General features: G+C 41.6%; 1 protein-coding gene across 2 annotated transcripts in view; it reads right to left on the bottom strand.

Annotated features, from left to right (window-relative positions):
• Positions 1-26,699, bottom strand: part of LOC134840258 (TLC domain-containing protein 4-B-like) — a 520,491-nt gene that overhangs the window by 5,867 nt on the left and 487,925 nt on the right. For both annotated transcript variants that reach the window (XR_010162411.1, XM_063856004.1), the window contains exons 2-4: positions 4,363-4,642; positions 2,708-2,972; positions 2,372-2,518 (exon numbers count right to left, since the gene is read on the bottom strand). Coding sequence is in view for 1 of the 2 variants with exons in the window: in XM_063856004.1 (XP_063712074.1) it covers positions 2,372-2,518; positions 2,708-2,972; positions 4,363-4,637 (687 nt within the window). In the remaining variant the exon portion in view is untranslated. The remainder of the gene's footprint in view (positions 1-2,371; positions 2,519-2,707; positions 2,973-4,362; positions 4,643-26,699) is intronic.

Raw genomic sequence — 26,699 nt, 5'->3', positions numbered from 1 at the left:
TTCGTCTTTTTGGCAATGGGTTTTGATAGATTGCCATATCATGTGATTTTTTTTGGTAATTTTTACTTTTTATTTTTTTCCCTTTTTTCTGTAGAAGTATAAATAGGTGCACCATTTGTTTTATTTGAATAATCTCATCGAAAAAACTTAATGTTAACAAGGATAGCCGGATGCTGTGCAAGTAGCACTGAAAACTCCGGATATTTTCTTAAGAAAATATTATTGATTTTTGAAAATCAGTTTCGTTTGATTTTGTGCGTGTTACGATGAAAAGATCTGAACAAAAGTTTTTAGGCATTTCCAATGTTCGACAAAAATTTTCTTCGAAAAATGACTAGTAGAAAATATTTTTTTGCAAATATTTTTCAACTTTTTGATGTTTCTTTATTCCCAACATGTAGCTAATAAATACTTCGAAAATTAATTTTAGTAAATTTTTCATGACTCGAATCAAAAATCAAGATTTTTTTCACAATTACTACTGCGAATCTCCTAAAAATAAGCCTGCTTGCTGGCTGGAATTCGGCCCAAAAATTTCGAACCAGTTTTTCTCGACACGGTGACAATGTTTTGAAATTTTTTTAGCGTCGCTCGAATTCCCACTGAAAGGCTTTTATATGATACATCACTCGACCGAGTCCGATAATTATTTATTGAACCTGATTTTTCGTGGAAAGCAAAAAGAAAAAAAATTAAACACACCTGAGTACAAACTTCCTCCCCCTTTTCAATGGGCGGAACAATTCAATTAAATAGGTTACATAATTCAACTGTCGGTAATTATGTCTGCAACAAAGTGTCCCGAACCAGAGATATCTTATTGATTTTCTTCGACAATTGATAATTTTCCTGCCCAACTTAATGCGTTGTTTTTACTGCCCAATTTTTGAGCGTTGTATTTGGTACTGTCCAATTTTTGAGCGTTGTTTTACCTCGTTGTATTTAACAATTTATTGATTAGAAGTCATCTAATGGGTAATTTTTTGGTTTATCACTTCTAGTTTATCACAAGCTATGACACATTGCACTGCATCTTTATTGTTAATTGTTATTGAGCAGAAATATTGTTTTAATTTAAGAAATGAAGGACTTGTTTGATGCATCAAAATCAGAGCTATCACTGATCATGTAATCAATTTAACTCATTGAATGAGTTGGAATGGTTTAATTTCAACCTCCATGTCCTGCGAAACAAAAAGTGTTTCAAATAACCCTTTCAATTTTAATTAAAAAATTTAAATACTAATCACTTAAAAGAATTAGTCGTTTATTAAAAGTTTGAGCACAATCAAACTTCTAACAAATTTTTCAGGACAATTATCGTTAACTTGTTCGTAAGCCAAATTGATTAAGGTAGAAATTTGTTTGTTTCAACCTATACGTTTTCATAATTATCACTCATGTTATCTAGCGCAGGTTTCAATTTTGGATTTAGTTTTCTGTATATCAAAAACATCACGCATCCTCCTTCATACTGCTTAAATTTAAAAAAAGAGAGCGTTTTGTTCAATTTTTACACATCTAGTATGTGAAAAAATGTTGTTCGACAACTAGCATGTGTTTAATACTAGATAAGTAACAGCTTACATAGCAACTCGAAATTTGTTCACATCTCGACCTAGCGTGTCTCGATTTACTCACACAACTTCTAGATGCAATATATAGCTGGTGCTTATCTACAGCACAATGATTCATTTTTGTTATTTTTTTCTTAATAACACTTAAGTAAACAAGGATAGCCGGTTACTGTGCAAGTAGCACAGAATGTTCCGACCAGTCTTAAAAAATACAAATAAAAAATTCGAAGTAGTGTCGTTTTTTCTACGTGGTGTGATAAAAAGATCTGAGCGAATATATAAAACTTAAGCATATTCGACAGTCAAAATAAAAAAGGCCAAGTGGAAAACACATTTTGTAGAAAAATGACTAAAAAACGAAAAAGATAGTTGAAAAATTCAAAAAAAATTCCTAAATTGACGCAAGCAAACTCCAAAAAAACTTAAATTAAATAAAATTAAGCTTTCATGGCTTAAATTAAGCATAAGCTTTTGTAAGCTCACCGCTCACCTTATTAGCTTGAAATTTGACAAAAATTCAAAAATTTCAAACTCGTTTTTCTCGACACAGGGTATTTTTTCGAAATATTTAAATGTCGTTCGAATCCCGACTAGAACGGCTTTTACCTGATATGTCACTCGACCCATTCCGATGAATCATTGCGGTACCTAATTTTGCGTTGAAAAAAATAGAAAAAAACAAAAACACACCCGAATACAAAGATCCTCGAAATGATCGGAACAATAATACTTTGATTGAAGTTTTTTTAATGATGGTAAAGTAATAAGCAAGTAGCAGCGCAACTGAGGCTGACCTTGACGAATATCGTGTTGCACTCGTGTTTGGTTCCGAAGAAGCAGACAGGAATGAGGGTGGACCAGAAGTAGGGGATGGGCAAGATGCGACAGAGGAAGAACACCAGCAACATCACCATACACACCGCCGTGTAACGTCTGCGTTCCTTTGAATAATCAGAGTGAAATGAAATTTATACACGATAGAACACTTGCTAGTCGCAACGGTTTTAGGATGAAATCTAAAACGCTTTAAAAATAGAAATCTCAGAACTGAATGGTCTACTAAACTATGAACTTATATTTTGAGACTTTTTCAACAGAGTAGTTTGTTTAATTTTCTTCAACTGACTCACTTTGCCTATACCGCATGTCAGCATGAACCATCTCAGATTCACGATAGGGGTTGAAAACTCGTGTAGCAGTTGGAGGCAGCCCCAGAAAGGAATGTAGCAATTCACTGCAACGTAAAACGTTCCAATGGCCGAAATTACATGGTGTATCAACTCGACCTTCTTGCCAAATAGATAGTCGTAGCGAAGCAGAACGTAGATATCGCTCAGAAAGTATCCACATGAAAAAGCCATTGTGAGTTGGTATGGCTTGGGCCCTGGATCTTGCCTTGAAACAATAACTTCAATTTAAGCTCCCATATAACCAATCCCAGATAACTTCTTAATTTCATATTCAAAGCTCTGTTCATAGACACCTATGATATTTCCCGCAATGAAAAGATGTAGCCAGCTAAAAGTTGGGCTCACGCGAAGCTGCGCTTTGCACCACTTGCGATACAAAATCAGAAAGCCGCTAAGTCTAAAAAAACAACAAGACTAAAGACTTTTAAAAAATTAAGTCCTCAAAACACCCACACAAGCGTTTTCACTCGTCGAAAGATGCAATATGAGTCCATTAAGCCGATATAATTATTATAAACATTTTAGCAATTTGTGAAAACCAGTGAGCATAAAAGTCATTTTTAACTTGAAACTACTCAAAACTAGGTCACTAAGCCGCTAAAATACAAGCCATAATCATTTGGGCATAATGAAGTTTTTAAGCGAAAAAAAAAAACAAAAAGAAACATATACGAAGTCAAGAAATTGCAAACAGCAGAACTAAATCAAAACACTAAAAGCAACTATAAAAAGCGTTCAGTAAAAAAAAAACAATTTTACGATGTGGCAACTAAGCTGACAAAACAGAGGCAGAAAAATAATAAGCCGACGATTTTTTTTGAAACAGAACATTTCCCAATTAAAAAAAGGTCCTGTCAGTTTCGAACCCAAGGCCATTGCCGTCCCTGACGTCTTCGTTGCCTCCAAGCAAAGTGTGCCGGAGACGCAATGATATTTGAATTCAATATGAACTGAACGTGAATTTACCATTTCTAATTTGACCATTCTGTGAACTAAGTTATTTACGTTAAAAAAGTCTAGTATCCGATTGCAATACCCTTGCTTATCGCAAGGGTAAAACGAAGAAGGAACCCAAAGAAGCAGAAAAAAAAGACCGAATTCTAAGAGAAAAAACAGCTAATATTTCTTGGCTAATAGCTATACATTAAATTCCGCTTTCGAAACTAGAAACCGTTCACTTTTTTGCGCCATTTCCATGTTTGCATTTGGAGAGTGCTATTTACATAACTTTCAGCAGATGAATTTCAATTGAGCTCAAAAAGTGCATGTATAACTATGTGCATTCATGAATGCATTAAGGCATGAATCCACATTTGTAGTTATTAGAGCATTTTCCTGATAACAAAACAAACCGAAGAGATCACCAAGACCTATATAAGTCTTCAATACGTTCACTACTCATAAAAAACTATACCAATTAAGGAAAGCCTGATTAGATTGTTTAAATCCAGCAAATAGATAACCGTATGAATTGACTTTATAATTTGAAATATCTTGATGCAATCATACAACAATAGTATGGCCCTATTCAGCTAACATGAGCAGTAACAAAGCTTGAGCACGCTTGTTTGGAAAATTATCATTTTAAAACAAACCTAGCACTTCCTTCTCCTCTTCTGATATCCGGGTAATAGTAGAGAATCCATACCGCTAATAGGGATACTATAATAGAATGTAAGGTTGAAACTACATATGTATTCCACACCAACCGCGTTGATGCGTCAAAATCCAAATATTTTTTGTAGAAAAAAACTGAAATTTTGGGGCCGCCAACTCGTGTCAGAAATCTCCACAAAATAGTGAATAACAGAACCTCGACTGCAGCTGATCGATAATTATATTGCGGGCTATCTTTGTTATAATCAGACATATCTAAAATAAAATCTTCTCCATAAACGAGTTAGCAACACAGTCGCAAAATAAAAACCCAAAAACGCCGTAGAAAGCGAATATTTATCAATTGTAAATAACTTCAAACTGATTTGTAACACTTTTATAACATAAAATAATGCAAAAATTATTTACTTGACCAACATATTGTCCAGGGAAAAACAACCTTGGAATTTCAAAGACCAGGGAACTATTACAAATCATGATACAACGAGGTTAGATGATATAATGCACAAGATACTTCAACGAGATTTAAAAAATTTCTTCGAAGCTGGTTTTATCATTAATAGCTCCGAGTAACCAAGCAGCATTTGTGGGCTGTATTGCAAGGATATTATGTTTGAGAACACTGTTTATCTTGCTTTCATTAATCTTAACCTGATTTCATAATATAAAGGTCGATATTTTTGAAAACCTTTAAATTAGCGTGCGCAGTTTTGTCAAAAAAAAAACATACGGAATTTTTCAGATAATAAACCAAAAAAAATTGAAAGGATAGTTTACTGAAGGTTATCACTTATGGCAAGTAAGATGGCCCGGCCCCACTTTAGATTTAAAAACCAAACAAAAAAACGAAATGTACAAATTCAGATATCCATATAAATTGCGAAAAAATCAGAAACCAAAGTAAACAAACTAAAAAGGAAGATATTGAAAGACAATTGATGTCAACGATCCCAGTACCGGACCAGCAGCCGAATAAGGATTCTATTTGTAAAACTACGCAACGTTGCTCACAGAGGCAGGCCGCGGCTAACTGTGGCTCACTTCAAACATTATTACAAAAAGCTTGCCTTCTAACAAAATAACGTTGGTTGACCCAATGTACGAAGCACCACATTAAATTGCCTTTGGTAGGGATGATTAAACACAGAGGCAAAGCTGAGCTTTGCTCTAGTAGTAGTAGTAGTAGTAGTAGTGTAGGCTTTAGGATTTCTCCATGGGTTTTGAACCCTCGTTTATAAGTTCATAATTTTTCCCGGTGGGTTGCAGTTTCCACACCAGCAAAGAATTCTCCACATACACAAGTTGTTTTCTGCAAAATTTCTGTTGAAGAATTTCCAAAACGTGTTTGTTATAGATATTTTCAGGCTGTCATAATCTTGATTTTCGAAGTCCACAATTTGGCTAAAGTAGTTGTATAGCGTATTAGAACGTATATAATAATTTTCATTTGACTTTTTCAGTCTTGTTGCATGAACAGCAATCTCACCACGTGTTGCTTGTCTCGTTCGTGATTCGTTTTTATGAATAATTGTATTCAAATCAATGTCATGTTTATTTTTTAGTAGTGAAACTAAGTACAATATGTCGTGTAATTCAAAGTACATTGAGAGTGGAAGGAGCTTTAAAAATTTCAGTCTTTCAGTATAACTCATTTTGAAGTTATTTGTAATCCAAGATGTCGCTCGTTTTTGTACTCTTTCTAGTTGTCTTAATTCTGCTTTGTTCGGATACCATGTTTGCGATGCATAGCTTATGATTGGTACGATGTATCCGCAGTATAAATTTAATTTTGACTTTAATGATGTTTTTTTCGAGATACTTCGTTTGATTTTGTAAAAAGCTCCCATTGCTTTTGATATGCGATTTTCAGCATTTACTGACCACGAAAGGTTGTCACACATTAAAATACCTAAGTATTTTTGGGTCTTTGCGGTATCAACATTTGTATTAAATAGTGTAACTTCCATTTTCCCTTTGAGGTTTAACAAATTACATTTATCTTCATTCAGCGGCATTTTATTTTCTTTGCACCATTTTTCAACATTTGCCGTGTCTTTTTGCAGATGAATTTCTTCAGTAGACAAGATCTTCATATCGTCACAATAGCCAAAACAATCTGAATTCTCAATGCATTTGGGAAAGTCGTTAATGAATATGATAAAAAGTAGAGGGCCAAGAATTGAGCCCTGTGGTACACCGCTAGTTACTTCTTTCAGAGTTGATGAACTTTTATTGATTTTCACAAACTGCATTCTATCTGTTAGATAGTCTTGTATTATGTCTTGTATTTGAATGCTTAGACCTATGTTCCGTAGTTTGGCGACTAGGATTCTATGAGGAACTTTATCAAAGGCTTTAGAAAAATCTAGATAAAGGACTGATAGTGTTTGAACATTTTTGTCATCGTAGAGTTCATATACTTTGCTCAAAAATTGTACCATTTGTAGTACTGCTGACCTTTTTTGCCGGAAGCCGTATTGTGCGTTTTCCAGGAAAGGTTGAGCTTTGGGGTATATATTATCAAAGATAATTTTTTCGAAGACCTTCGAGGCGGAGCATAAGAGGCTAATTGGGCGGTAGCACTCGACTGACGCCTTGTTCTTTTCTTTAAAAATTGGGGCCACTTGACTTGTTTTCCAGTAGGTCGGGAAGAGCCGCTTGTTAATGAATGTGCGGAAGAGAAGATAGAGCGATTTTGACAGAGTTTCAGAAAGATTTTTTAGGATTATATTACCTATACCATCAAAACCTGACGCTTTATTTGTTAAAAGATTTTTGAGAATGTATTGGATTTTGGTTTCTTCAATGTGTATTTGTGTACAGATTTCTTCTGTAGGGAACAGTTTGTATTTCGTGCGAGAGGGTTAGGAATTGATTCCTTTTGATATACACTGATGAAAAATTCGTTAAAAAATGTAGCTTTTTGGGTGTCATCTCTTGTGGATTTTTCCTTGTAGAACATTTTTTGGGGATATTTCCTGGAACTACTTATTTTGTTCAAGTATTTTTGCAGGTCACTGAATCGTCTACTGCTTGTTACTGTTTCTTCGTAAATTGCTTGATCTTCAGTCAATGCTATTTGAAGATTTTTTTCCAGTTTTTTGTGTTTTAGGATAATGCTTAAATTAGGTTTGTTTTGCCGATCGATACGCCGTTTTAAGGTTTGTACTCTTTTAGCATGTGAGACGTACTTGGCTTCATCCATGGGGGGAGAGTTGATCTGTGTGATGTAACCTTGGGTACATTGTTCTTTATTTTGTCCCATAACCATGCATACCACTGACGAAGGAGCTCATTTACATTACTGTAACAATACGGTATGAAAGGTTTGTCTTTTATTTCTTGATTTATTATCTTTCAATCGGCTCTGTTAAACGCCAGACTTTCATTTTTGTTTATTTCTTTGATACTGGCTTCCATGTTAATTGTTGCAGAGTAAGCATAATGATCTGAGCAAGAAACTTTGTCGATGCTGTATGCGTTTGTTGCTGAATGGTCCGTGTGCCAGTTGAGTATTACTCCAGGGTTGTTTGTTAATAAAACATCAAGCTGCTTTTTTTTGGAGTCGAATAATTGTTCATAGTCAAGTTCAATGAGCTTTTTTAACACTGCATTTTCATATTTGTCCTTTGAGTGCATCATTTTCCAATGAGTGTATTCAAAATTTATATCTCCCGTAATCGACACTGCGTTACAGTTGTGTTGTATTTGTAATTTTGTTAGGTTTTCGAACAAACTGATGAAGTTTTGTTGTTTCCATTGGTATTTACTGTTTTTCGGGGGATTATAAACACAGCAGAGTATTTGATGATGCCCAGTTTCACCTGTTAGTTTGGCCACTATGCATTCTTCATTTTCTATTTGAGTATCAATTTCTTCGTAATGCACATTTTCTTTTATCGCCATGAGTACGCCTCCGTGATTGGTTTTTAAAGTGGAGTTTTTTCTATCTTTGCGAATTATATTAAAACCAGCCAAATGCAGAGCTTTATCTGGTATTTCCTTTACCAGCCATGTCTCTGTGAGACATAGTATATCGTAGTCTGTTTGTAAAATGGCATTTGAAAGAGCTATTCTTCTGTTGATGTCTAAAATACTTCTGACATTTAGGCATAACATTTTTAAATACTTGGCAGTAGGTAGTCAATTGCTTTCTTCGACTTTTTTCCAATTTCCACTTTCTTCGTCATATTGGTAAAGGACAAGGTCCCTTAGCCTTAGGTTTTTAGCTGATACTCCAGTTTCTATCTTTGTTCGTCTTTTCATAAGAAGTTTGTTCTCAATCAGAAATTCACTTGGGCTGAGCTCTTTTGACACAAAGACAGTTTTGTCGTAGTTTTTCAATTTTGCCAAGGACATTAGTATCAGTCGTTTTTGCCATTCATTTGAAACATTTACAACTATTGTGCGTGGCCTTTTTCCTTCTTCGTATTTTCCTAAACGTTTTAAATCTGTGATTTTTGCTTCAACTGTTAAGAACGCAAACAGTTTGTTCACCTCTTCCAAGTCGTGTTCGTGTCTATCTCTTGAACTTTTTGAGCCCAGTTCAAGCAGTCCTCTTATCCGGATTCCGTTATAGCTTGATTCTGGTTTGTTTAAGGCAGGTTGCTTTGGCTCATTTCTCTTTTGTGGTTTTTTGCTTGTTTCATCTATCTTTTGCTTAAGTGAATCTATCTCTTGTTTAAAAGTAGAGAATTGTTCGGCGATTTCATTTAGTTTTGTTTCAGCAATGGATGGACGGGTTTGCATCAAATCGTTGATCATCGACTCTTTCCTATTGTTTCCAACACAACAGTTACAGAGCAGGAGGACGTTCTGGCTGATCTCCGAAATTCCAAGGATGGCAGTTTCAGATATTCCAGTGCATGTTTTTGTCATGTGCATAACATCGCCACAGGCAATGCAATTAAAGATTTGACTTTTGTTTGTGATCGGCTTTTTGCATGTTTTACAAGATTTCTCAGATGCTTGCGAGACGCTAGCATTTCTGCGTCTTTCTTCTGAGCCCATATTGCTCAAAAAAATCTTCTCAGAACTGACACTCCAAGGTATAAAACCTCAGGAGAAAACCAGACTAGAGAAGACTTATTGAGTTTTTTGATTCCCTTGGACTGATACTCCAAGGTATAAAAACCTCAGGAGAGAATAGTCTCAAGAAAATCAGACTCACCAGAACTAGTGCGATGAGGATTGGGCTGCTTGTTTTTTCTTTGCTGCTGCTCTCTTTGATTTGGTGGGCCGTACTCTGGATTTTGATCTTTGCTGAAGTACTAGTGAACGAAGGTTGTGACGTTTCGAAAGTATTTTGTTGAGCAACTTCAGCTCAAGAGACGGAGGGGGGTGTAGTTTAGAGAAGGCAACAACTGTATCAATGTCGTTTTGTTTTTGTTTAGGAAGAAGTCGTTTTATCGTGTCGATGATAAGAGGTTTCGTCTTCCGTAACTTTTCAAAAATGTGAGGGGTACCGTCTCGACGAATGTATATGATCGCAGCTATTTGATGCTGAAAATTCGTGATGATTTCAGTTAACTGCTCCGGGGAACACTTCGTATTAAAGTTTTTGGGATGTTTTGTGATACTATTGTTTATCACGTCGTGCCAGAGAATGATTTCTCTGGATTTTAGGGAACCGTTTCTAAGTAACCACTGCAATTTCTTGAGTTTACTCACGTTGTTTGGGTTGAGGCTCAGTCCCGATTTTGCAAAAGTGAATCTTCGATACTTTACCCTTAGATCGTAGGGTAGGTAGTCAAGGGTCCTTCTGAGTGAGCTTGCTCCAACTACAATCATGTGATCCACCAACCTGTGTCCACCCACTAGTGTCCACGAGCGGTAGCAGAGGTAAATGAATCCAGTCAAAGTAATTTGAAGTAAATGCAGGGGACCACCACGGCTGTCCCAGTATATCAACAATTTATCTGAAACTATTTAACTATTTAGCTCTTGTCGAAAACAGAAAGCCTCTAAGTCGGAAAAAAGTTGAACGTGTTGATGTCCTTACAATTAAAATCGATACGGGTTACGTTTCTTCAATAAGAACACGCAACTCGACACGAGAAAATATAATACACAAGTGTTAGTCATAATCTGTATTGCCGGGAAGATTCTGTTTTAGAAAGCTGCCTAATCTGGGTTCCTCGGTGCATATGCTTACGTTCTTACAAAGCTTGCTAAAAAAACTCTGTGCTGGAGCTAGCGGTTGAAAAAGATACCCATCATCTACTAAGTCTTTATACTTGTCAATTTTTTCCTCTTCCGCGGCAGCCGTACCAGGGTTACAAATAGACCGGCCTTAATCCTACTAGGAGCTAAGGAGTCTACTACCGACAAAGCTAGTTTTGAAACAAACTCCAGTGAAGACAATAGAATATGAAACCCGTATCGAGAGAAAATTTATCAAGCGGTAACAAAGCCGGATAAACGTTCGCAGAAACCGTTTATGACAAACAAATATTTAAAAATTATCAAGTCTACCATACCCTCAAACAAATAAACACACAAACTTTATTCACGCGTCAAATGAAACAATATGTGGGTAACAATGCACAGCGTTTATAGAGGGTACTATGCACAGGGTTTTTAGGAGCACAAATAGAGGGTACGATGCACAGGGTTTTCAGGAGCAAATCTACATTGGAACATTAACATGAAGCAATGTTGATCAATAGACAGAAATGGAAAAAAAATCAGTACCCAGAGAATTGGTCATCCAAAGTTCACTCAACAAAATCAACAACAACAAGAATAAGGCACAATTTATTTAAAGAGTATTGAAATTTGCGATACTTTTGCGACACTCCTGGACGAAGTATGCCATGATGATGAAATCGAGCCGAAATTTCAATCGTTGGAAACCGAAAGCTTTCTCATTAAAACACCCACTACTGAAGATGACGCTCGACTTGACATCAAGGCAAATGGACTCTGGGGAGGCCAATTCAGCCGAACCTTTTTCGATGTAAAAACTTTCAACCACCATGCTGAATCCTGCCCTAACACTATGTCTGACGCCTACAAATATCATGAGTGTAACATTCGCCCGGAAGATACATATCGACGGATAACAAAACTAAGTCTTAAGACGACTGACTAACGTCTAAACAGAGCTTTGCATGCTTTTCACCGTCTCTACCAAGCCAGTACTTTTCGGTGGTCTTTCTAACATCGGGTCGACAAAAACGTTACTGCTCTCCGGCTTCGACCAGAACGCTCAAATTAACTTAATTACATGCAACTAGTGAGCTCATGGTTGGGTCTCAGTATCCCCAGACCACGAGGTCACTCCTAAAAACAGGGTTACTACTTATTATATTACTATTGTTTTTGTTCAGTAGATAAAAATCATCATCTCCATCGAAGATGGATCAACCCTTTCCCCCAACTCCTAGCACCTCATCCTTGTCAAAACTAATCCAAATATCAATTAAATTCAAGTCAGGACATGACAGGATGCTAAAAGTTTACGTGGCAGGATAAAAGTCTCAGTTCCTTTGCCCTTCCGGATTGACGAATCCGCTGAATCAAGCTCGTTAATCTTGATTTCCTCCTATTCCGGAAGGCTGTCTCTTACCCTTCACCGTTGTTCGCAACGGCCTTGCAACTATTGTAGCAGCACAATAGTTGCAACTCGGAACGTTCTCTGCTATTCTGTAGTTCGTTGTCGTTTTTTTATCTCGATTTTCGTCCTGTTCGCTATCGCAGATAAAGTTGTTCTCTTTACTTCTCGTTTTTTGTTAAAATGGCCGTTTCAGCATTTCTCAGAAATGTTACGTCATCACTTCGAAAATTTCAAAATAGCAGAATATCTTGACCTTCACCGTTCTACTAATCATCCGATTAACGTCGTTAATCCTTCAAAATCACTAACTCGGAAGGCTTGCTGCTAAAAATTCGAAGTCTGCACAAATTGCATTTTGGCCATTCTGGTCGAATGTCACAGAGAGTGTTAAAACATTAAAATTCACAGCTGCTTTGTTTCACTTATTTTTGCGTGTACCAGAGGAGCAGCACCAGGCTCTACAAAAACCGTCCAGAAATTAGCAGAAAAATTAAGCGAAAAACGAAACGAATCATAATCGGACACAATAAATTTCATAAGAACAAAAATAAGTTTTGCACTTCTGAGGAGTGCAACCCTCTGCCTTAAAAATACATCCAACCTTGACAATTCTATCTGTGCTATAATCGACGAGGGTAGATTTTAAATGACAAGTCTCTGGATGCATTAAAATCGGCTTGATTTATTCATAAATTTTTGTCGATGTACTTATATTGGTACGGCCCCATCCAACATGTGCACGTACCGTCGCATGACGAAAGGGCCGATTTTAATTGATCTCCTTAACAAAAAAAATTATGAGTGTTGATGAACACAAGTATTGATGAACATGAGTTTAAAAGAAAGTGGAATGTGTTGTGGAATAGAACATTCTATAAAACGAAAACTTTTTTTATTTGATAGAAGCTTTTTATTAATATGCTCTGACCAAATAAAATCAATACTAACGATCAGACCAAGGTCTTTAAGAAAATTATTGGAATGAGTAGGTTAGTTGTTAACAAAAATTCATTCAGGAAATTTGCCATTGAATACAAAGTCCTGCCAACCAACAAGCTAAAATTATCCTACTATGCTTCTTCCCTTCGGAAATCTTGCTTGTTATTGTCCTGAATATTAAAACTAAGAAACTTTGTGGTTAGAAAGAACAATGCAACAACCTCCCTCTTCAAGAGATTACTCAAGCCTTCCACGTCACCACAAAGTGATCAATCTTCCAAAGTGATTAAAAACAATCATGCAGGCTGGAATATTTAAATATACTCTTCCCTTAAGCCTTTCTAAATAAATAATAAGTGTCTCTAAAGCCACTTCTGTTAAAATCAAAATGCAAATTTATAAATGCAACAATTTCAAAACTCAACTAAATGTTTCAGTTTTCAATTGCAACTTGGTTGCTTGGTTTCTCACTTGAGTTTTTCACACACACAAAACAATTCTGAGTTTTGACTTTTCTTCATCATCCCTTTGTTCTCTTCTTTTTCGTCGTTTAGAAGTTCTAAAACTTCTAAATTCTTCTAATTTTCTTTCTTGTTGCCTCTTGTTTTCTCGACCATTCGTCAATGTTCCATTTCCTCCTCCTGTGATGCTGACTCCGCACTTTCGGTTTCCGTGTCTTGTAGCACGTCGTTGACTATCCTGACGCTGTTGGAAGCCGTCCTCCAACACTTCTGCTCTTCCACCCTCTGTTTACAGCAAGGTAGGGGATCCACGTTTGATTCTCTGTTTCTACAGAAGCTGTTGTGGAGACACAACGTCACGTTTCTCTCCAAATCTTCTTTCAGCATCTCTGCCTTCTCATTTCCACTACGCTCGCTCGTCCTGGAAATTCTTTTCACAGCGGTGGTCACTGCATTCCGATGAGTCACGAAAGCTCGCTTGAAAGCTCCTACCCCAATGTCCAGCTGATATTCACTGTACACTCTGCCATGTTTCGACATATGCTTTTTCGCATACTCGTACAACCATGCAGTCATGTTAGCTCTGAACCATGGCATCAATCGTTTTCTCGCCCATATCTTCTTCACTTCCATCGGAGTGTTTAGAACTTTGCACATTGTCTCAAAAAGATCTAAATCTTTTAGACAATCTAATTTCCGCAATTGTTCTCTCGTCGGTGCCTCCTGTCTATCATTTTCTCTCACATGAGCTTCCAGCCATCGTATTGCCATCATAACTCCCACTATCACTATTGTTGTGGGCTGTGATGAATCTGGTAAACCCATGGAGAGCAGCTCTCCAGAGTCCCAGATCAACATCAGATTACTACGCTTGGGATACCACCAGGTCTGCAGCAAGCATTGGCAAGGAAACTCGTCATGCGTCAACATGATGCTCCTCCAACTACGTTTTCCCGAAGCTTCCAGCAATGGTTCCACTTCCATCATCACTCGGTGGATTTCATCATTCTCATCTACTGCATTGTAATCTGAGACAGTTGATCCTCTCTGTTTCTGTTTTTCGAAGTCACTGAAGTTCCCGCTCACATATCCCATGAACTTCTTTCCTAGTATTGACTCCAACTCTTCTTTGGTTCTCTCTGGAATTGCTGAGAACATCTTACATAGTAACTCGTAAGACTTTTCAGACATTCTCGCCAATCTCACACACTTCGGCACTGAGAAGGCTTGATCCACGATCGTTCTTGTACTTTTCACGTCCACAGCCACGAAATGCACAGGATATCTGCTCTTGCACATTGGAGCCAACGTTGAACCCACCAAATATCGTGCTCCTGATGGTCTACAGTAAGTTTCGCTGTGTCTGATGTTCATCTCCGTTTCGATTGCTTCCCTCCATTTTCCTAGATATTTCTGCTCAGTCTGCAGAACTCCTGGGAATACTTCTACGCTGATGGCTGTGACCATCTCATGTTTCTGTTCTAGATTCAATAGTGACTCTAAAGAACCAAACATGCTGTAGAATCCTAGTGCAGTCACTAGATTCACATCGGTTCCTCCATGGCAATCTGCTATCAGTTCCGTCTCCGTTCTTGCTTTCATCACCACATTTCCAAACAATACTGTCAATTGCTTGTGTTGTTTATCCAGGGTTTTCACACAGTCTAGACCTCCACAAACATGACCCTCCAGTCCACAGACTTCCGCCAGACAGCTACCAGGTTTGACCCAGTCTTCTGGTCCCCAGCCAGGCAACTCCACTTTATCTTCTCCGTTCTTCTTAGAGGCTGTTATCATCACATTATATATGATGTTGAGGTCACGCAGGTTACAGTCTGCATTCAATTCCCTCTGTACGTCTTGTGTCGCCCGTAATATTGAGTCAGCGTTGGGACTAGGACACCATGATGGCCTCATCAATTCCCACACTGCCATCAAGCTCGTTCTCAGTAATTCATCTGAGAATCCCAACCCAAACTCCACTCTTTTGTCGGATTTTGGTACTGAAGGTGCAGTCACCTCTTCTTCCAAGACCAATCCCAATTTGGCCTGTGGATTGTTAACGCTCTTAATCGTTACAATTCTGGAAGTCCAGAATCTTAGTAACACCGCCTGCTCATAATCAAAGAAGCAATCGCGTATGTCTTCACTCAGGAAAGGATTGTACGCTATTCCTATAATCCCGGATACGTAGCTATATGACTTCTTCTTGATCGGTCCACAGTATTCACTGGATTTCGGCAATGCTCCCATAGATTCTTTAGTGAGTCTCAACTCCTTGTTTGAGAATCTCCTGATCTCGTCTATCTTTTTCATGGGTTCCAATTCTTGAGGTTCTTTCATGTTCACCCTCATCGGTTTACTTTGCTGCATCTCCAGCATTGCTAGTAAGAACAAGGCTTTCGTTCGCTCATCGCCTTCCCTCAACATTTTAACACAAGTGTTTAATGCAGGTACTGAAATCTGCTCTATCAGGAATCGAATGAAACAGAGAGCGTCTCTCCGCTTCGCACACGCTACTGCTGCTCCCTCCTGGACTATCAGATCCCTCAGATTCGTCATAAGGAAAACCTTTTCTTCTTTTGATCTCTTTCTTTCTTCTGAATCATATTCTTCGCGAATCAGTCCCATCATACACCAGGCGAACCTGAGTTGTAACTCTGTCCTTACGTGAGGTACTGCCACGAGAGCATGTATTCTTGGCGTAGTCCTCATTTCTTCCTCGAAATACCTCAACACTACTGCTTTCCATGGAAGGCTCACTAACTGCTCGATCGTTTCCGCCTCTACGTCAGACGACGCCAAAGTTCCATACGCCTTCTGCTTGAGGGTGGTGCCTTGCAACATCATTTCCAGATAACCCTCCATGGCTTTTTCGTCTTCCAGGGCCATTACATACCCTCTAGCCGAGTTTCGGTATTCCAACATCTCCATGTATCCACCGGTGGGTTCATCTATCGACACTGTCTCCGACACGGTTAGTCGGTTGTATTCCACTGGTGTTAGTTGTCCTGCAACACTTCCCTTTCCATGATTCATGGGAGATGGCTTGAAGTCCCTCATTTTGTTCTCTCCACATTGGCTGAGTATTTCCATTTCTAACGTTGCTCCAGTCAGAATGCGGTCACTCCTTTTGGATTTATAACCGGTTGACTTTATCCCCGCCATGAGAATGGGTGGCACCATCGCTATATCGGTTAATATTCTATCTGTGCCAGACTATTGATAATCACCTTGCCCCAAATCCATGACTTCTTCGACTCGCTTCCTTTTCGCTGAGTTACCAGCTTTCATCGATATTTCTAAATCCACTTTCGTCTTTCCAATTCTCCTCGGCATCACTCTGCTGCCTAACTTCATTTTCATCGCATTGATTTTATCAATCACCATTTTCGATCGCATCGTTCCTCTCCTGGTCCTTGACAGGTACACCACCTCTCCATCGTCCTGCGGTGTCATCTTGATGGGAGAATTCGCTTCACTCTCATCAGTAGCTGAGTCGATCAATAACTCACTCAGTCTTCCTTCACACTCATCAAGCTTGTCAAGTACTTCTCTCATCAAATGTTGATTGAGACCTGTTTTGAGAATGGACTGGGTCCCATAGCTCTGAATCACAGTCCAGACTTCTTCCATGAACGCCACTCTGTCCAGCTTACATCCCGTCCTACTCTCGTGGTCTCGGTGATGTACTTCCCATTCTTCTTCGGGCAGCGTTCCCAAGAAGGGTACTCTGGCTGAGGCCTCTATTCTTCTCCTCCGAGGTGACTCCATGAGGATTCTCTGGTCGTTATTTCTTGAATTGCCAGGAGAGCTGCTCTCCGGCAAATTCCGTTTCATTTCCTCAAAGGCTGACGGAGGCTCCAGTGTCGAGATGCCTTCATCCGCTGGCTCAGTCGTTTCCAACGTGTCTGCATTATTCTCAAGATCACTGAAGATATTGAAATCCAGGCTGGATGTTCCTCCTGTCGATGCCCTGTCGTCTTCCCCACCAGCTTGATCTTGTTGCATGGGTTCTTCCGTCTGACGGCTTCCACCCTGTCCGTCATCTCCTTCTGACTTATCCTTGTTCGAGCTCGATGGTCCTTGTTCGTCATTGTCAGCTTCTTCCTGGAATCTCGGTATGAGCAATGTACCGGCTGATTTATCTTCCTCTTCTCCATGGACCACTTTGATTTCTTCGCAACCGAAGGGTGCTAGGAAGGTTCTCGTCTGCAATATTCCTCCCACTTTCATCTCCTTTTTCACACTGGTCAGGATTAATGAGGCTTCAGGCAATTCTGTCCTGCCTCTCATTCTCATCGGAGTTAAGCCTAGTTCCTTCCATTCCTCATCAAATCTTCCAGGCTTGGGAGTAGCGGCGTTGATTATTCGCCTTCTCGTTGCTTGATCCGTGTATGCAAATCGTGTGTACTGTAACACGGCGGCATTTCTCCCTACGAAGTATGGATCCATCGTTCCCGCGAAATTCCCTACTCTCCTTTCATTGGTTTCGAATGCTCTCAACCTAGGAGTTTGTACTACGGAGACTGCTCCGAGCAACATCCTTCTTATTATAGGGAATTCAGGGATTGCCTCCGGTAGCTTCTTGTAATCGCCCCAGTCCTTCGTTTCTTCTCTCACCTTGTGGTATGCTGCAGTGAGACGAGGCACTCTGGTTAATTCACCATTCGTTTTGTCATAGGGTCTCAGATTCCAAAGCTTTGGAAACACCTCGATGTGTCCTCTTTCTACCTCTCCCATGCGGTCACAGAAGTGATCGTCAAAATTGATGACTGTCATCTCCGGCTTCGATATTTTCGCAAACAACAGATCTTCACTCATGAGCTCCCGCAGTGTGTGCTGCTCACACCAGTTCAGTGTACTACCGTCCACTGCCGATATGAGGTTCAGGTGCAGCACCGACCTCCTATATGCTTCCACTTTAACGTCAGGGAACGCAAAGGTGACTGCTGGTCCATAGATCACTGTCACGAACTCCGTGACTCCTCTGATCAGCGCCAAGGGATCGGTCCTCATAGCCAAGCTCAGATCTGTTAATAGCGGCATGCCTCCAACATGTCGTCTAACATCTTCCTCTCTATCAATTGTTTCGTCTTCTCCGGTTCCAAAGCGATTTTGCTGCAAGAGATATTGGATCAGAGTGTGTCTCAGGTCTCTTATTTTGTTCCACGAGTCCGTGGACTTCTTCATATCCAGGCTCCTCACTCTCTCTTTCATCTGCTCTGGACAACGTGCCAGTTTCATTAGTCCTCCCAAGTTTCCGTGAGTTATTGCGATCAATGTCAGAAGTCCATCTAGTCGCAGGTTCTGTATTCCATCTGTAAGCAGTATCGCCGGTCCTTTCACGAAATTCTCCGCTCCGAATGTCACGAACAAGGCTATTAATTCCACTATCGATACTTTCACTACTGCTTGGAGGAATTCCTTTATCAAATAGTGCGAGACTTTCGGGTAAACTTTTGCCAAGAAGGACGCGGTCCATCCGGCTCCCAACCCTTCTAGCATGCTGTCTGTCCTTTCAAATCCCTCCTGTCCCTTCACTTCCTGGGTCCAGAAGGTTTCCAGAGTAATCTGACACATTCTGTTCACGAACTCAGCTGTCTTTTCTCCGGCATTTTCCGCCAGGTTCACCTCCTTCAACAAGTAGGCGTGTATCTTAGTGATCATTACTGGGCCTTGCTGAAAAGCATCTGCACCCAATGCCGCTACTCTAGGATTCAGGTGTAGCCACTGGTTTGCTTCCGGCTTGGTTCTCAGCACCATCGCTTCCAGATGAGCTCTCGTCTCCAGTGAATTCTTTCTTCTCGTGTCTTCACTCGCCACTTCCATTGCTCGGAACCACAAGTCGTTGGACATTGCCGTGATCACTCGATGGTCATCATCTATTCCTGGTTTCAGTTTGAGTTGCCGACTGAAGTTGGACAGTTCCAACCCCAGCACTTCGTCCAACACTAACATGTGTAGCGCGTGGTCCTTGAATCCTCTCATCGCGTTTGAGATATCTGACCATACTGCAGGCAGTTCAGCCTTAAGTGGCCTCAGGTTCTCCATTTCTATCATACGATTCGGGGCTGATATGATCACATCATATTTTCCTTCCGAAAGTAAGGCTACCATTGCATACACAAACTTCAGTCCATCCGGGAGATGTGCATATCCCGGAGACAACGCAAATACTACTCTCAACGTCACTTTATTGAATGATCCCTCCTTCGTCGCATCCACCACTTCACCCATCGACTCCAGGATGTCTTTTATCGCTGGCCATACTGCGTTTTCTGCTGTTGCAGGATCTCTGAGCCTGCTCAGAAAACCTCTACTGTGTAGATGGTCATTGATACCAGCAAACACAATCGTTATCGGGTTCATTTCTGTCTGCCTTTGTACCCCTATAGCCAATGACACTGATTGCAATAGGTCTAGGTCAACTGCGGCCAGAATTATGACGTCCGGCCAAAACAAAGACTTAGAGGTGTACACGAACTCTGAATTCGCTACTACCATGATTTTGGCCTTTCTCATCTCTGCTTTGTCGTAGGCGGCGAAGATGGTCTCACTCATCTTTCTTTATCGCTGTCAATCCGCCATATCTCTGGGCATCACCATCTTGGTTCACTAGTTTTGGGTACACTCTCTCCTTCACATGACCAGGTGGTGTCGTCAGTTGTCTAAATATCTTCACGTTTTGTCCAATCGGCGCTCTCGCCATCAGGAATCTTCCTGGTCTTTCTTCACGATTCCTCTCATCATGGTTCAATCTCACATCTTGCAACGGTCTTGCATTCACAGGTCCCATTGTGTTGTTGGAGGGCAGTCCCTCCAAATCGGCAAATCTCAAGGCCGTCGTGGAGCTGAAATTTATGCTAGCGGCTATCAACCAGTCTACGCCGGTTATCGAGTACAATTTGCTGACGGATAGCATCGCTCCATTCAACATCCTCCTTGCATCTTCGATGAAGCTTACTCTCTGGAGATCCAGCTTCATTAGTTCGTCTTTGTATATATGCCAAGGAGACGGTATGGACCTCGACCACAACAATGAGCCTCTGCTCGGTCTTTCCTCTCGACTGATACTCGTCGTCTCCGATCTAGTGTCCGACCTAGATGTGCCTGCTACTTCTTCGATTGGTTGGTTGACAGGTCCTATCCTTCTCCTAGGATGAATTGTTCTCCTCATCGGTGCTTCTCCCAACCGATCCTGCACGTCTGTTCTTCGACCTGGTTCGCTGGAACTTTGTTGCCGGTAATTCGTGACGGCTGGGACCGTACCCAGGCGTGTTTCCAGGCTAGGAGGCACAAAGGTGGTAATTACCGCATCACTCACCGTTCCCCCTTCCTTCAGCACTCCTGTGTCAAAGAGTTCTGCTTCCAGCTCCTCCAATCGTTCTTGGAAGACTCGATTCAACCAAGCTTGTCCTTAGATACTGTCGAAGTGGATGCCATCCGTGGTCAGTCTGGCCTGATCCATGGCTCTCAACTCATGCTCAATGTCCATGAGGATCATCCTTCCGGCATTTCGATTTGCTAGGTTCCTTAAGATGTTGTTCCATCTCATGACTCCCTCGTTGTGCCTTCTCCCTGATGCTGTCAGGCTTCTCGTATTCATTGGCACCGTGCAAACGGTCAGTACCGCGCAACTGAACTTCTGCCAGAGAGTAGTAAACAAACACACCATCATTGACTCCCACAGTGCTTCCTGCTCGTCTGATCCTCTGGAGATATCATTCGTCCCAACTAAGATCATCACATTGGGAATCTTCCCTGGATTCATCAGTTCCACCATCCGATATAATTGGGCTATTGTCGCGCCTCCAAAGGCCATCACCGTGGTGACCCACGAGGTCCTCAAATTCGACAGCACTCTGACTAAACTGTCTCCCAATATCAGGTGGGATGTCCCGAGTGGTGGTTGCTGCAGGTTCACAGCCGGGCTCCAGGTAGCTCGATTGAAGCAGGCCCTCGGATCTGTCTCCGGAACTCCCGTGAAATTATACTTCAATTGATTATTCTTCTGCACGTCTATTACACGAGACACTTTCTTCGCTGGCATCTTTCGTACTTTCCTTTCTGGGATTCTCGAGCTCCCCATGAGTGGTGTCACGTTACTTATCCCTTGTCTGATCACGGTCTGGGAGAGTTGTACTCTGCCCGTATCGTCAATCGTTCCATAGGGTGCAGTCACCCCGGAACCTGGTGCATTCTTGTTAGCGACCAATCGTCCAGCTGTCTCTATCAGTTTTCTCACTGTCTGTTCTACGACGGGATCACCCAAGGTGTCACTAGGATCCGGGATTGTTACTCGGTTCGTCTCTGCTGGAAGCCGTGTCTCCGTTGTTTGACTCATTTCTCGAGGTGTCAAGAGCTCCATCGGGGACTGCCCACGAGGAATATCCCTTGCAGGTATCACTTTCTCAATGGCCGTTGTCAACGCCACCTGTTCCGATCGCTCTTTGTATTCCTGCCTTAAGCGTTCGATCTCTTGACCCTGCTTTTTGTTGCAGTCTTCAAACAACTTTCTCCACATGTCCCGGTCTTCCTCCATCGCCAGCATGGTCTTCGTCATATCGTCTAACTCCTTCTTCGTACTTCTCAGCTGATCGTTCATCTCGTCCAGATCTTGTATGGTTTGGTTCGTCTGAACCTTCTGTGTTACTTTCGCCCTTTTTGGTGGCACAGCTGCTCTCAGTGGTGAACCAGACGAGGTCGCCTCGCTGTTCATCTCCCGATGCATTCTCGTCAGCCCAGGTTTAGGCTTAGAGGGCATTGGCATCTCACCTGGTTGGTAAGTCCTAGAACTTCCCAATCCAGGCTCATTCGCCAGGTCACTCCCTGAGAGAGCCCCGTTTCTCCACCTCATCACTCTCATGTTCGGGCGGTCTAGTACTCCTCTTTCTCCATATGCTGCCATCAACAGGACTTCCGTGGGGCGGTCCCCACGGTTGTCGTGCCCCAAGATGTTGATCAGGGCGGTCAGCAACATGACCACCTCTGGGTCCTCCAGAGCGAAGTCTCGTTCGATCAGCCGACGATAGATCGCATCTACCATCGGTCCTACATATGCCTCTGCCAGGTCCATCAATTCATCCAGGTTGAAGTTATCCATTCTATTCTTTTCAAGTTTGATTTGATTCGATTCTTTGACTCAAGTGAGTAATTTAAATGATCAATCAGGATCTAGAAAAGAAATCACGAATGTCACACTTGTCAGTTTCACCTTAACATATATCGTTAAAATTTGCTTAAAACAGTTCAGATAAAAAGATATTTATCCTAAAATTTGTTAAAATCAATTGGTTTCTAAAATTTTGGAATTTGACCTAAGATTGGACAGTCCAAACTTTGGATCTATTCCCAAGATGGTCATTCAGTTGTTCATGGTCACTAACCCCTACTTACCCATGATCTTAATAACCTAACACATAACATAACATAACACACATATCACATGTTACACACAACTTAATCTTTGGCCTAACACTCTTTCGCACTTCACTCAGCCTATACTTAAGTAATATTTCTTATGTAGATATACTTGTATGTTTGTATCAGCGAATATCACGTGTACAAGCGCGTACAATTCCCGAGGATGCAGTCTTCCTCTGTTTGGATCGTACACTGGAAGCGAGAGCTCCTTCACGTCCATTTCCACAAGGAAGTCCCTCAGCCTCGTCAAAGACAAGACTAGGTTTTCTGGGTCCACGTGCTGCTTCTCTGTCGCCCTCGTTACCAAGAAGCATAAGTACTTTCCCGGTATCTGCGACACCGCCGGAGGTAAGGCTGCTACGCCCCATATCCCTGGTCTTTGCTTCCAAAGGAATTCCACGTTTTTGTATTCTCTCTTAAAATCTGCCGCTAACGCTGTCCTAAAACTCATGTCTGCGGTGATTGCTATCGCACATGTTCTGTTTGTGAGTATGAAATCACTGTCTGTTAGTATTATGTTACTTGAATATTCATTTGGTAAGTTAAAATATGACTCAACTACCCTGCCTATGTCAGGTTTCTTAGATTCTTCGCCTGTTTCTGCTTCTAACTCTCCTGTTTCTCTTGCTATTCTCAATTTTTTTATTATCAGGTTTTCAGTGTGGGTAAGTCCTATCCCACTCCCCGGACAAAAATATCCATCGGCGTCCCCGTCGATCGCATACCGGATATCAAGTCAAGGTTAGAAGCTGGAATGAGAAGTTGTCCTTCCTGGGCAGCCCAGGAAGGATCATCTCGTTCGGTCTTATTGTATTTCGCGCTTTCACGATCTACGTCTTGAATCGTAACGCTGGTCTTTTTAGGGTCTGATTTCATTTCGTTCAGCCACTCTAAGACACGCAGGTTCGTCAGGTCTTGTTCATTTGACTGCTGTTGCTCATCGTCGAACTCCACCTCGGGTTTCGACCAGTCGTCAACCCACTCATCGTTGTGATCATCGACTATGTCAATGTCTTGTGACACGGTTATTTCCTCTAAACCCACTACTTCCTCCACTATTTTCTTTAGATCTATCCTATCCACTACAAAGTCGTCACCGTAAGGATTGTATTTCTTTCTTGGTCTCGTCCCGTCTTTCTGACGAGTCTGCATCGTGAACGGAAGATCTGGTTCCATGTTCTTGGGAACCTCTGTCTGTTCGGAATCCTGCCAATCTTCCTCTGCGTAGGGCAAGGTTTCATCGTCCGCTTCGATCTGTTCGTTTGGATCCAGGTCCAATGGTGTATCCGTGCCTTCCTCTACGACTTCGTTTCCATCGTTCTTCTCCCTGGTGCCTTTTTCATTGACCTCACAAGCAGGGTCCATCATTAGATAATCCCCTTCTTCCATGTCTGCAGGTATACACCAGTCTTCTGTCGATGGATTGTGTGGCTTGATGTTCTCGTAGTGGGCGGCTCGGCCAGTACTCAGTCTATAAAAACGTCCCTCCTGGTGCACCTCCGTAATCATGAAGGGTCCCCTCCACTTTTTTAGAAGCTTCTTTGTTCCTTTCGGTGGTATAACGTTCTGAAATACCCATACGTAGTCTCCCACCGAGTAGGCCTTTGCACCAGCTGCTTTCTTGTCGAATCTTTTCCTCTGCCTTGCCTGTGCTTGCGGAGTATTTCGTCTGCACAGATCGTTCAACTCCTGTTGACGTCTGATCACATCCCTTACGTAAACCCGTGGAGATGTTTTCTTCCCCTCATACTCTGGGTAGAAGAATGTCAAGGGTAAAGACTTCTCGTGCCCCGTCAGCATCATGTGTGGACTGACCCCAGTGGTGGAGTTTTGCGTGCTATTATAAGCTCCCATCACCTGTGGAAGGTATCTGTCCCAATCGGTCATGTACCTGGAACAATATACCCTCAGCATCGACACTAACGCCCTATTCTGTCTTTCCACTAAGCCATTCGTTTGAGGGTGGTATGTCGTGGAGTGAGCCTGAGCGACCTGTGAGCGTCTCATGAGCTCTTTCGTAAGCTCTCCTACGAAAGCTGTTCCATTATCCGATTGAAACGTCATTGGACAACCATGTCTTGCTATCCACGTGTTGATCAGGTGGTCGCATGTCTCTTCCGCCGAGGCAGTTATGCAGGGCACGGCCTCTGCATACTTCGTGAAGTGATCTATCATGACCAAGACTTGGTTATAACCGCTGTCTGTCATGCATATCTTCTGGTGATCTATCTGCACCACCTCGTTGAATTCAGACGACTCAATCGATTGTAAAGGAAATCGTAATTTCCTTGGATCCTTGACCTGTTGGCATGACAGGCACGCTGTTACCCATTTCTCACATGCCTTTTTCATTCCAGGCCACTCAAAGCGCTTCAGGATCCTCTGATACACTTTGTCGATCCCTTGATGGCCCATCTGATCATGCGACCTGAATAATAGTTCTGTCTGATAGAGTTGCGGCAACACTATCGCGTTATATTTGTATAAGACCTTGTCTTCGTCTCTTCTCCTGCAAGCCACGATCCCGTCCTTGTTCAGATATAATCTCCCCTCCTTCTGCATGAAGTTTTGTCTCAGGATCCTATAGCTATCTTCTTCTAGGTCACCTTTGTCAGGTGCACCGTTTTCTATCCACCTTTTTAGGTTGCTTGTCATGCGATCATTTCTCTGCGCCCTTAGAAGGTCCGAGAGTCTGTATCTCGCCTTCAAGTACGTCTTCATGACTCTCATCTGACTATTCAGCTCGTTGGGCTGATGTGTGTCTTCTTCCATTTTAACGCACCAAATCTTCGCCAACGGTTGTGTTTCTTGCTGAAACGGCTGAAGATCAGTCCTGACTACCTCTTTCTGCGGCAACAGGCTTATCGAACGTTTCGATACCGCTATCGTTTCTAAGTCATCCGCTGCGTTGTCAAAGATTCTTTCGCTTGGTATTAGGTAGCGATCACTGTCAGGATCCTGGTACACCTCTCTGTCCAGGTCTCTCGCCCGAGTTTCCACTAGTAGCGTGTGTATCGCCAGTTCTGACAGTTTGGATCCCGAACTCGAGTTCCTGTCTGAATAGGTGTCCATTCCTGAGTTTCGGGAATCATCATCCGTCGAAGAGGTTGTGCTGGAGACTGCACGCTCCTCCAGATCATGTCTGTGCTTTCTTCGCATCCATCTGAACTCCCCGGACAAAACCTTGTTCTCTCGGTCCTGTTTCTCATCAGGAATTTCCTCGTTTATCTCAGACTCCCCGGACAAATTTCCTTGTCCCGGGTGTTGATCTTGTGATCGCTGGTTCTTCTCATCATCCTTCTCCCCGGACAAATAGTCTTGCAGCAGATTTTGTTCTACAACTTCACCCTCTTTATCCCGGTCTACAAAGGTGACGGTTTTCTTTCGCTTGCTGCTCCCCTGTCCTTTCTGTCCGTAAGAAGTACTTGATAAAATCTCCTGGGGTATTGAGGATACTAGTTGCTGAACTATTGTCCTACAATCCCTTTCGTTCTCTTCGTGCTGTCGTCTGGACGGCATGATCTTCACCTTCTCACTGACTGTTAGCGATGCCACTGCTGCTGTCCACTCGGGGTCATCTCTGGTCACTTCTCTTTCTAACAATCCACCCAGCATCCGCATTACTTGTGGTGTGACTTGCACCGTTTTATCCAATAATGAGAGGCTGTTTATATTCATGCGAGAGAGTTCTTGCTGGACTAGGTTCGAGCGCAGCAACAAGTCCAAGGGGACAGGGTCCTCCTTGGACAGGATCTTTATCTCGGCTGCTTTCTCTACAGGTAGCTCAGGGTGCCCTGGAATTGGATGTCCAGACTTATCCAACCATCTCGTCAAGGGAAGCGCTTCATAAGTTTCTTTGTCCAGAAACGAGAATCCCTCCTTTATTTCCGCCTGATTGGCCTGCTTCTGCTCCAATCTTTCATAGAACTCA

This window comes from Symsagittifera roscoffensis, chromosome 2 (genome assembly GCF_963678635.1).
Source record: "Symsagittifera roscoffensis chromosome 2, txSymRosc1.1, whole genome shotgun sequence".
NCBI lineage: Eukaryota > Metazoa > Xenacoelomorpha > Acoela > Convolutidae > Symsagittifera > Symsagittifera roscoffensis.
The sequence above is the reverse complement of the archived record's forward strand: the minus strand, read 5'-3'. Positions and strand labels throughout refer to the sequence as shown.